The sequence below is a fragment of the Sylvia atricapilla genome, chromosome Z, assembly GCF_009819655.1.
Source record: "Sylvia atricapilla isolate bSylAtr1 chromosome Z, bSylAtr1.pri, whole genome shotgun sequence".
Taxonomy (NCBI): Eukaryota; Metazoa; Chordata; class Aves; order Passeriformes; family Sylviidae; genus Sylvia; species Sylvia atricapilla.
In genome coordinates, this window is record NC_089174.1 from 15052835 (window position 1) to 15065076 (window position 12242).

A 12242-nucleotide genomic window follows, 5' to 3' on the forward strand; every position below is an offset into this window, starting at 1 on the left:
ACATACTTCAAATACAAATATTAGATGCTACAAAGTAACATCTAAAATTTCTGTCTGAAGCATGGAGGCTATGAAATGCTGCCTCCTTAAAAGCATAATTGGATTTTGTATATAATGGTTATCTGGGGAGAGCAGGAGACTGCTGAAAGGAACTAAGGGAGGAGAATCACAGAATATACTGACTTCACAGTCAGCCACTGCGATCATCGAGTCCAGTTCCCGGGCCTGCACAGGAGACCCCAGGAGTCACACCCTGAGACCATTGTCCAAACGCTTCCTGAATCCATCAGGCTTGGTGAAGTGACTGCTTCCCTGCGGAGTCTGTTCCAGTGCCCAGCCAACCTGTGGGTCAGAAGCTTTTTTCTGATATCCAACATAAACCTCTCCTGACTTAACTTCAGGCCATTTACTCAAGTCCTGCCACTGGCCACCACAGAGAAGAGATCAGTGTCAGCCCCTCTTCTTCCCTCATGAAGAAGTTGCAGGCTGCAATGAAGTCTCCCCTCAGTCTCCTCTTCTCCAGGCTGAGCAGACCAAATTGAAGTGAATAAAATTAAGGGACTCCTAGTTGTTCAAGTGTTGGAAGTTTGGTTACTGTTACTTGTTGCTGTTGAGTGCACTGGTATCCATAGCAACTTGCATGCCCCTTACCTTCCCTCGAAAGTTTGTATCCCAAACCCCAGTTCCTTACCCCTTGTATTGTACACCCCTTGCCCTCTGCTGCTCCTCCCACCTGCCCTCTGCCTGCTCCACTTCCTGCGTGCTCCACTCCCTGTTCCCTGTCAGTGCCCGGCCTGCCCATCAAACTGCTGTTGCCACCCCTATGGAAAACCCAAGGACTCCCATGAAGCTCCGCTCCAAGAGGAAGTGGAGTTACTGGCAAAATGGTCCAACAGCTGCAACCCAACACAAAATCCAAATAAACGAAAGACACTACAATACTGAGAGGACCCTCAGCTACCGACGGACTGATTCTGCTTTCTCGCCATGACCACAGGAGAACTGAGCAAAGGTGACAACCCTAGACCAGACGTGCCAAACTGAGTTGTAGAGAACACCCTGCGGGGCAAACCCTCGGCCTTTCCGCGGCTCTGCAGCAATGAGGGCAGCGGCAGGACCGACTTGGACCTCCTCCTCGGTGGAACAGCAGCGGCGTAGGCCATCCCTCGAGCATTTAAGGAGTTAATATCATCTTCTGCCCTGGTCATTTCTAACAAAATGACCTCAGCTATTCCTCATACGGCTTCCCTACCAGACCCTTCACCGTCTTCGTGGCCCCCTTTTGGGTGCTCTCTTAATAGCTAAATATCTGTCTTACATTGAGGTGCCCAGAACTGTCCCCAGCGCTCGAGATGAGGCCACACAATTGCATTGTAAACTTAAAAGTTTACATTAATAAAACCGAAAGAGAAACACGAAGGTGCTACTATTCTGCAAAAGTTTACGACACGCTGTTTTGCCGGAGCTCGTCCTTAACACGGGTAAGTTCGGAAAAGGAAAGCGCCGCGCCCCGCGAGGGAGTGTTCCGGGCCCGCCCCGCCGCGCTGAGGCGGCTCCCGGCGTGCCGCGCGCGGGCGCGGCCTTGTGCGGAGCCATGTTCTACAGCAGCACGCAGCGCCGCTGCTGGACCTTCCGCGACGGGGAGGAGCTGGCGCGGCGCCGCGCCGAGGGGAACCGCCGGGCCCGGGCCAGGGCGGCGGCCAGCGGGAAGGTGCGCGGGGCCGCAGGGGTTGCGGGCGCGGGGCGGAGCGGGGCCGCAGGGTGAGAGCGCGGCGGACTCAGGCGCGGCTTTGCTTCTCTCGAGGTGCCGCAGGGCGAGCCGGTGCTGCTGGAGCCGCACGAGGAGCTGGCGCTATGCAAGTACTACGAGAAGAGGCTGCTGGACTTCTGCGCCGCGTTCAAGCCCGCGATGCCGCGGTCCGTTGTGGTGAGCGAGGCGAGGACGGAGCCGCGGCCTCGGCCCCCCTTATTCCTTCGCTTGCTGCCTGCTTGGCTTGTTTTTGAGAGAGCGAATATCTTTACAGCTCCTTTTTTTTTTTTTTTTTTTTTTCCCTCCGCTAGCACTACAGTCTGGCCGCTTTTTATCTTTTTTGTTTCGTTTTCTGACACGTGCAGCCACTTCAAAGTCTGGTGTTTTTCAACGTGATCTTTTCCTTTTGACTCTCACACTTGCTTGGGTGACTGAATTGTTTTGTTTCCCTTTCGCAAGGAGTAGAAACAAAATGGTAGATGATTGATGGTAATGTTTGATGATACAAAGAAACAATCTCCCAGTAGCTAAAGGAGATGGTCCCAAATTTGGGCTGTTATTCACTTGTTTTCCAGCATTAATGCTTCTCTGACCTCAAAATAAGCTGGATCGTGTACTGGCAAAATATTAACCCAGAAAGCAAAAACAAAATTAACTTGAACTTGTCTTGAATGCTGAAGAGCGTATTTCAGACGGGAGAACTGGGGACTTAGAGCTGAAGAACAGAGTGAAATTGTGCCGCTCTCTCACTGAGCCATTAAGATGTATGATTTACATTGTCTTCCCTTTTTCAGCAGGTGTAGTGTAGAGTGCCATGCCTGAGGATGTCTTTGAAAGATGGCATTCGCTGCCATGGCATGTTTTGTGAAGCCAGACTGATGTGTGAGAAGTAGCCTCTGCAGAGTCTCATTTTGGAAAGCATCAGCTTTCATGCTGATAAATATCCTGCGAAATTTACTGATGTAAAACGTCAAATGGTTGTGATTGCTCGCAACTTGAAGGATTATTTTTTTCAGCCTTTGATTTTTAAATTTCATTTTAATACCAATTTTTTTCATAAAGCTACTGTTGGCTTTTTCAGCATTGCCTTCCAAAACATGTCTAAAAATAAAGAAAATTATTTTGTATGGCAGTTGTAGTGTAAAGTTCTTGCAGGCAAAAATAAAGACTTTGAAATATTTAATGATATGTAATGGCTGTATGTGTCTTAGTGCCTTAACGTATCCTGTGTGCCTGTAGTATATATCTGAATTTGCCCATTTTGTGATTTTTTCTTTGTATGTACTTATATATTTCCTTCTAAATTAATTTTTATTTTTCCCTCCCCATTTTTTTTGATTTAGGGAACAGCTTGCATGTATTTCAAACGTTTTTACCTCAATAACTCGGTGATGGAGTATCATCCTCGGATAATAATGTGAGTTATGAACACTTCTTGAGTTACTTTGACAAATGGAATATTAGAGGTATGATCTTTATATTGGGATATACCTTAAAAAAAACCAAGAAAGAAAATCTGAGAACTTAAGTAGGAGTAAAGACGAAATATGGTCAGATTCACTATCCTTTTGCTGTTTTCAGAACTTAGTGTTTTAAAGATGCACAACTCCTGATAGGAGAATGGATGCTGTATATGTCAAATATGTTTGATTTTGTATGTTTATATGTTTGGGGGTTTTTTTTTGTTTTTTCTCTCCTCAAGGTTAACATGTGCATTTTTAGCCTGTAAAGTAGATGAATTTAATGTATCCAGTGCACAGTTTGTTGGTAACCTTCGAGAAAGTCCTCTCGGACAGGAAAAAGTTCTTGAACAAATACTGGAATATGAACTGCTACTTATTCAGCAACTGAACTTCCATCTCATCATCCACAATCCATACAGGCCATTTGAGGGATTTCTAATTGATATTAAGGTAATACTCTCTGATATGCTGTATGCTCTGTATATTAAAGTAATACAGGTCTGTCATGCATTGTCTTAAAAAACTTTATTTCCTTTTGTGCCTGTAATTTAAAAACTCTAATTTCTATAGTAATAGACAGATACCTGGAAGAAAGTTGTTTTACTTGTGGTCTTTAAATTATTTAGGATATTTTTGGAATAAAAATATGGTCTGCTGTTTTTTAAGCTTTCTGAATACTGTTGAGTAAAATACTGAGCATTTTGAGCTCGTGAACAGGAATGACAAACAGCAACTGATTTTCCTAAATCATTACTTTTTAGACTCGCTATCCAATGCTGAAAAATCCTGAAGTTTTGAGGAAAACAGCTGATGACTTCCTTAACCGAGTGGCTCTGACGGATGCATATCTTCTCTTTACTCCCTCACAGATTGCTCTCACTGCCATATTATCTAGTGGCTCAAGAGCAGGAATTAATATGGAAAGGTAGTGTTTTCTTTGTATATGTGTGATTTAAAGAGTTTAATTACTGCTTGTATAAAGAATTTGCTTTTTTCTAGACATTCTTAAGTACTAGAATTGTGTATTTACTGATTGATAGCAGTTGTCTGTTCTTTATGTTTTAGAATGGCAGTGATGCTGATCATTTTCACTAATGAGTGATGAAAGCAGTTAGTTCCTGTCTGGTTTTTATATCCCTTTAAAGAAGTTAAAAAACCCTGAACAACATAGAATTTTCAGACTCAGTTTGAGGGTTATACAGGGAAGAAAGTGGAAATATGGTAGAAACTGAGTGTCAACTGAAATGACACTGAACTGACAGCTAATGGGTGTGCTGTAACATGCTGTGTTTGGCTGCTGCAACTGTTCAGTTTCCACGGATATAAATCAGGGCTAAGGCGTTGCTTTAATTGAATCTTTTCTTTGCCTTCTTTGTCCTTGCCACTGGTGTTTGCACAGGCGTTATCAAACACTTTGATACCTTTACTGAAATGTGTAGTTTGTTTGATTTAGTTCTCTTAGGGACAAAACACTTTTCTTCAGATGAACAGCTGAGGTGGTTGCTGTAAGGAGCTGTACCTGCCATATTTTAATACCATGCCACTGCCTGTAAGCATTTTGCATCTGGAGTGTAACACCTCCTCTAAATCCAGAAGTTATTTTAAAATAAAAACCTTCCACCTGTTCTAAATACATCTCAAATCTCTAGTTCTAAAACAAAGTGTTGGGAGTATGCTCTACAGGATTCACTGTCTTCTCAGAATTGTGTAAAAACATTCACGTTCATACTTTAACTTGAAACTCGACCAACTACATTCCTACATCTGTATTCTGTACTGCTTGTGCCAAAATTCAGAAAACCATGCTTGCAGAAACAACTGAAGTAATTTATAGATAGTGTGTGATTCAAGGTGTCTGAACTTTGCATATTCGTGAAGAATTCAAGTCTTTGTTACTTGTCTGCACCATGGAGTTGTCATAACCTTTGTATTTACTGTTTCATGTGAGTTTTGCTGCCAGACATGAGAGAAACTTGATGGTGCAGCTGATGGTCTGTGGACCTGTGATCAGGTGCAGCTGCAGAGGTGCTACAGAACACGTGGGAATTGGAAAGCTGTTGCTCTCATGGAGGAAGGGGTAGAACTCCTTGGTTGTTGCGGGTGTTGGCTCATATCTGTTCTATCCAGGCAGTGTGCCTTAGTGTTCTTGCTGAAGAGAAGTTTGATCTCATTGGCAAGAAGGGACCCAGAGGCTCATGCTTGACAGGGTTTAGTAATAGCTTTCAGCTGCCAAAAGAAGCAAGCCTGTCTTGCAAGCTCTGCTGTTGGTCAGTCTGAAAACCACTGTTAAGTATTTGCTTGTTCTGTGGGCATACTGTACAACAGTGTGATGTCACAGAATCTTAAACTTAATTTGACTTAGCTCCATGAGGCTTGGAAATCTGACTTGGCAGTGTTATTTGTACATGGCTGGGGGAATACTTTGTCATCTTACAGTGACAGATTTGCTTTTTTATCATTTTATAGCACTTAAGTAAACAAAGTGTTCTTACTTATGTAATTATAAAGCTCCAGGAGACGTTAGTAAGAAATAATACACTTTTTTATTAACTCACAGTAGTTGCCACAAATGCTTATGACATTTTAAAAAATTCTTCTTCCATGTCTCTTTGCAGCTATTTATCAGAAAGTCTTACGCTGAAAGAAAACAAATCAATCTTATCCACATTACTAGATGACATGAAATGTAAGTAAACATGGGAAAAGTATGATAAAGAATATCTCAAAAGGAGGAAAACCCATCATTTTCCAAATTACAAAAGCTTTAGATAGAAAGGTGTGCTTCAAATGGTTCTCTTCACCTTAAGGCATTCATAAATAAACTACAAACAGTAGAATGAACTATTCACCATGTGGATGGAAGGGGAAAAAAGACAGACCAAATTAATAAATTAAATTAATATGAACAAATTAAATAAATTAACAGGCAGAGGACCTGCCTGATGCTTTCAGAACATAAGTGCTGGAGTCAGTAAATTCAAAAGTGAGAAACCTATTTTGAGAACTAGATAGTGGTTTCTGTAGGACAGAATTAAATTGCTTTTTAAGTCACTGTATCTTAAACATTACAGCTTCAGGCAAAGCCTGCATATAACTAGTACCACTAGAAGGTACCTTTTGTAAGCTAAATGATAATGTGACATACTGATATTTATTCTGCACATGTGTTTTGCAGCTGTAAGATGTTTCAGAACATGCGTAGCTTTACTAGTGTGAGAAATTTGTGTGTATATATTCTACAAATATTAAGAATACTACCATGGTTTGGCTAAGTTAAAAGGGAGTGTAGTACACTGATTATTGCCTTTTTGTATGAAATTCCCAGTAAGTAATCAGTTACTGAATGCATTAAGCTAATGCATGCATTTCAAATGGGAGTGGTACAAGTGAAACTAGGCTGGTGAACATTAGCAGTGAATGCACCATGCAAGTAACCAGGGTCTAAAATTCAATTTACCTTTTATGTATAAAACTTAAGATGTCCTTTACTTTCTGGTGTTCTAACAAATCGAGTCTTCGGACTTCCACTGCTGAGATGGAAGGGAATGCTGGGATCGCTTACTTTTCACTTCAGTTTTTGTGGATGGTTGCTTTAGCCCAAAGGCAGCTCTTCCGTAAAGATAAGATGGTTGAAAGGAAATCTTTCAAGCATTTGTAAATTACTTCTCCAGAGTACTGGTGCTAGAGAAGAACTGGTAAATTTAATTTGCATTATTAAAAGGACTGGAACTGCTATTTTTTATGACAGCCAGTACAACGTTGATTGCAAAAAATACTTGTGTATTTTGAGGCTTGTTAGCAGAGTAATGTGAACTCTGCCTTATGGAAATCCAGTCGGTGATGCTAGAAACTTGTTTCAATGTAGTTAGAATGAGCGAAGGAAAGATGAACTCTTGGCTCAAGCCTGACTATGAGACATAAGCAATACTCAGCTACACTGGAGACTGGATAGGGTGGTGTGATTCACAAGTGCAGTGGGTTGACCCCAGCTCTATGCCAAATGACCACCGAAGCCACCCTTCCACTGACCTCCCTAGGTGGGTACAGGGGAGAAAACAGTAAGTCCTTGGGCTAAGATAAGGGCAGGGAGAGGTCACTCATCAGTCAGTGTCACAGGCACAGTTGGGGAAAATTAATCGCCAATCAAATCAGAGTGCGGTAATGAGAAGTGAAAACCACTTCTTAAAAGGCTTTTCCCCCACCCCTCCCTTCTCCCTGGATTCAGTTTCACTCCTGAATTCTCTCCCTCCAGTGCAGGGGGACTGTAGTCAGTCAGCCTACTATATGTTTCTGTTGCTCCTTCCTCCTCACATTCTTCCCCTGCTGCGGTGGGGGGGGTCCCTCCCACAGAGACAGTCTTCAAATGATTTTTACATGAGTCTTTCCCTGCATGCTACAGTTCTTCATGAACTTCTTCAATGTCGGTCCATTGCATGGGATGCAGCCCTTCAGGAATAGGCTGTTTCAATGCATGTCTCCCATGGGGTCGCAAATCTTGCCAGCAAACCTCCTTGGTAGTGTAGGTTTCTCTTCCCTACATGGTATGGTACACAGCATGGTATTCCCAAGGGGTTGCAGCCTCCTTCAGGGACATCCACCTGCTCCAAAGTCACCTCCTCTACAGGCTGCTGCTGCTGCATCTGTACACTCCACACTCCTGCTGACCCCAGCAGGGCCCCAGATGTTTCATCATGGTCTGCACCAGGAGCTGCAGTGGAATCTGTTTCAGTGCCTGGAACACCTCCTTCCTTGCCTTCCTCACTTACCCTGGTAGATATAGGGCACTGTATATCTATATCTATCTATAGATATAGATATAGCACTTAGTGTAGCACTGGCATTTGGATTTTTTCCTTTAAATGTGTTATCACAGGTGCACATCCAGTGTCACTTAACAGGCTTGGCCTTGTCCAGTGGTGGACACATCTCAGAGCCCTCTGGCATTGCCTCTGTTGTGCGTGGGAGGAGCCTCTGCAGCCTCTCACAGAAGCCATCCCTGTAGGCCCCCACTACCAATATCTTGTCATGCAGACCCAACACAAGGCAGAGCAGAAATTATCTGTGTGCTTACACGTGTGTTGCTGCCGTTTTAGGCATGAAAAATCTCATTAAAAAGTATGAACTGCCAAGACCTGAAGAGGTCGCTGCTCTAAAACAGAAGTTAGAGAAGTGTCACAGCTTGGACCTTTCATTTAATACAAACCTGTAAGTATATCTTGGATGTGCTAAACTTCGGCCTTTTTTACTGGTGTAGGAACATTAAAATTGTCTTACCTGTGTGAGTGATGGAAAATGAAAAACTTTAAATGTTCACACAATGTTTGCCTGTTTGCTGTTTCTACTGGAAGCTGAGATCCAAGACTCAAGTGCTTTCAGTAATACATAAATAGGTTCTTTTACGCTGATTTGCAGGGCAGGCTGATTATTTCGTAACACAAAACTGGAATACTGGGTGGCTTCTTAAATGTGGCTACTTAATGTTGTATGTAATGAGAACTAAGGGCTTTAGAATCACGTGATTAAAACAAGAATGTTGTAAAGGCTTAATGTTTTCTTAAAAATTATGTGGATGGCAAAGGACTTCCTGATTTTTCTTCTCTGCCCATTTCACTTCAATATGCACCCTGAACTTCCAGCAAGCTGTATGCTGAGGCTTTGGTAGTTTATTTATGGAACAGGTATGTGCATAATGTAATTCTGGTCAAATAAAGAGAGTCTTACCCTATAAAAATACCTAAGCATTTCACTTTTCTTCTGGGTTAGGAAGAAGAGAAAAGGTTATGAAGATGACGGATATGTCACGAAGAAATGTAAAATGGATGAGGTCAGTAAATCTATTGTAAAAGTTTTTCCTGTTTTTTTCACCCTTAATCCCAAGACAGAAGTGACACAGCTAAGTGCAATATATTTACCCATCTGGGTAAATATAATAATAAAATTTTATTATAATAATAAAATTTTACGTGTTGCTCAGACTGAATCTTTTTCAAGTTTGGTGGTTTTTTTTTGTTGGTTGGTTGGTTGGTTGGTTTTTTTTTTACTTCAGATGAGCCAGATTTCATACTCACCTGTGCTTAAAGGTGTTCTTGAACACCCCTGTCATTTGTGGAGAGGGGAAAGAACATGCAGACCATGCCTCCTGCTGTTTCTTGTGCTTTTAAAGTTTTTACTTACTTTATTCCATTTCTTGCTAAAAGCAGTATAGAGTGTTGGACAAAATTTATGTCAGATAATTTGTTAACAAGGCTGCATGAATTACAAATGGGTAGCTAGCACTTTGCATTATAACACGAGGTGTAAATAAGATGAAGATAAACTGATAAGGGGGATTCAGCAAATAAAAACAGTAGTAAGATTGTCCTTCATATCTGAGATGAAAATCTTCCAGAGTTTTTGTTTGTAACATGGACAGGAAACTGGAGAGTGAACTGGACTCATCCTGACACTAAAGACACTGGGTACTGATAGTCTAAGACACACTAAGTATGGCATCTAGAAAAATGTGCTAACATCTGAAGAGGGTCACCTACCTAAAGCTGAAGATAAAAGACAAGATTTATGTCTTTTGCTATTAGAGGTTATCATAGTAGGGAGATGATGAGCAGAATCTGAAAAATTGTTTCAAAAAGAGTATAATGAAACTGGCATTGAAGGTCTGTTCTAACAAAATGTGGGACCTTGAACTTATTTTATAATGCTTTTATTGCTGCAAAAACTTGTGGTTAGTTTTTATTCCAAATGCCAGTCTTCAAAAGTATATTGAAACTGGCAATTCCATGAAACAGGCACTTGGAAAATTTTTCACTTTATGACAGTGTAACTTAGAAAACAGCTTCACATGAGCTTTGGGAGTTTTACATGTTCCATGTCCAAGTTTAATTTGTGTTAGTTACTCTGCAATAGTTTGAGGCAATTTTGATTTTGGAGCTTCTTTTTAATTCATATCTGTAATTATTTTCCAAAGGAATAACCTGATAGGATATTCACGTAGCCTACAGCACTATCATGATAGGCTCTTCAACAGTTTGAAAGATCGTGGAATTTAGGATTTTTCATTACTGATGTATCTGAAACTGGGTTTCTACTTGTGTAATTTCATTTCTGAGTAATAATCATTTAAAAGAGCAGATCTCAGCTGGCCAGGACATACAGGACAAAGTGTCCTTAACTTCTTGAAAGCTTACAGAGTGTGCAAACTGCTCCTGCCTTACTAATGGCTTCATTAAGCCTGTAGTTAGCTGATACTGTAATCTACAAGTGCACAGTCTAAGATGTTTCTGGATTTAACTGCAGCTGAAGGTTAGTATCAGTAGGAAAGCCAGAAGTGGTATGCTGAGCTCGTCAGTTTGAAATAATAGAAAAAACATACAATAAGTGGCAGAGAAAGGTGCCAAGGTGACAAAGCCATGAAAAGCACAAGACATTATTAGAAGGTGCAGAATGAGCTGCACCTTCTAATGAGTTGTTTTTGAAGTCTCTACATAGTTATCCAACATAAAGCTCACACTTCTTAATCTCAGAGAGTTGTTGAAAAGGGGTTGCTAACATGACTCTGTGTCCATGACTGTAAGCACAGGTATGGATAACTAGCTTTACGGTCTGACTTGCCCCATGTTAAAATATCTTTTAGTCTTCTGGAATGTCTCTGTAAGTTCTTAAATCCAGACCATAAGGAGCACACCACACACAGATGTCACTCAAGGTGTTGTGTTCTTTCCTTCCATTAGGAAGAGTGGACTGATGATGATGTTGTGGATTCAGCATTACTTTGAAGGAAGATGGACCTTTAGCACTGCAGGAACTCTCTGGTGTCAGGTGTGACTCTGCCTGCCCTTTTATATGTTTTAAGGTCTTTGTACTTTTAACTTTAACCTATTAGTAAAGCTTTTCCTTCCCTAGAAGAGTAAGTTGTGGTTTCTTTAAATCCTTATCCGTTACAGGTCCAACACTAGCACGATGTGCTTCAAGAAGCCTGGCCCTTCTTTTTGGTTTAGAAACAGTTCCATGTGGCTGCAATGTAGTGTTACAGCACCAGCTAATTTGTTTCCTTTTCATACATACAATGTTCTACAATACACACAGCTACATACAGCTTTGGGTGTTCCCAGTTTCATTCTCTTTGCTGCATTTTGTGTGTAACAGGAAAACTAGGTAGGCAGCTCTATCTTCCAGTTTGTATTTTTATCACGTTATATTGCCTATACCAAAGCAACTAAATCCACAAAATAATCCCTTTTATACACTCTGTTAAAGATCTAAGTAGGGCAGAAAGAAAGGTTAATTACTTACTCTGAGGTTCAGTTTAATACAGGTTTGACAGGGTTATGGGACAATCTGAGAAAATACTTCTGTAGTAGCAAGATCTTTCAAACAGGTATACTGTCACTATAGAAGAGCACCACATGTGCCATTTGGGAGCTCTCACCTTCAAGAAGCTGTTCAGCTGGAGACCATGGCAACACAGCAAGAACCACTATACTACTACAGCAAAGGTGCAAAGGCAAACTCTATTTTGTGACAGTGATTAGGCAATTCTGACAAACAGGAAAAACACTGTAGGTGTTGTAAAGGTTTACAATAGTGTTCATATATTAAGATTATTTAAGTGGTTATCTCATTAATCTTGTTAATTAATCTTTTATTCCCTATTATTGTATTACTGCCTAGAATGTAACACATGATGATGATGAAGTACACTCTAAATCAAGTGTACATTTTACTTTTCAAATTTTTAAACACTTCATGGCAGTGCCATGGGCAGGGACACCTTCCACTAGACAAGGTTGCTTCGAACTTCATCCAACCTGACCTTCAACAGTTCCCAGGGGTATCCTGGGACAGCCAGTTCTCTGACACTCTGCCAGTTCCTCACCCCACTGTGAGGGAAGAACTTCTTTTTATTACATCTCAACCTACCTAAGGTGTTCTAACATCTACTTTCTCACCCAGCACTGTACAGATTAAGGCATAGGGACAAGGTAATGCAGTCTGAGGACTTAAGCTCAGAAAGTGACACAGTATGAACACTG

The 12242-nt window shown here is 41.2% G+C and overlaps 1 protein-coding gene across 3 annotated transcripts; it reads left to right on the forward strand.

The window, feature by feature from the left end:
• The first annotated feature begins 1571 nt into the window (after positions 1-1571).
• Positions 1572-11114, forward strand: CCNH (cyclin H). 3 transcript variants are annotated; one of them, XM_066339955.1, is made up of 10 exons: positions 1572-1711; positions 1805-1927; positions 3094-3167; positions 3453-3663; positions 3975-4138; positions 5829-5899; positions 8307-8418; positions 8850-8891; positions 8977-9037; positions 10941-11114. In XM_066339955.1, the coding sequence occupies exons 1-10, from the start codon at positions 1595-1597 to the stop codon at positions 10983-10985; spliced, it is 1020 nt and encodes a 339-aa protein (XP_066196052.1). In that variant the 5' UTR covers positions 1572-1594; the 3' UTR covers positions 10986-11114. The 3 variants fall into 3 exon arrangements, with proteins under 3 accessions (XP_066196052.1, XP_066196053.1, XP_066196054.1); XM_066339956.1 differs by having other exon boundaries at positions 1814-1927; XM_066339957.1 differs by lacking the exon at positions 8850-8891.
• Positions 11115-12242: the final 1128 nt, after the last annotated feature.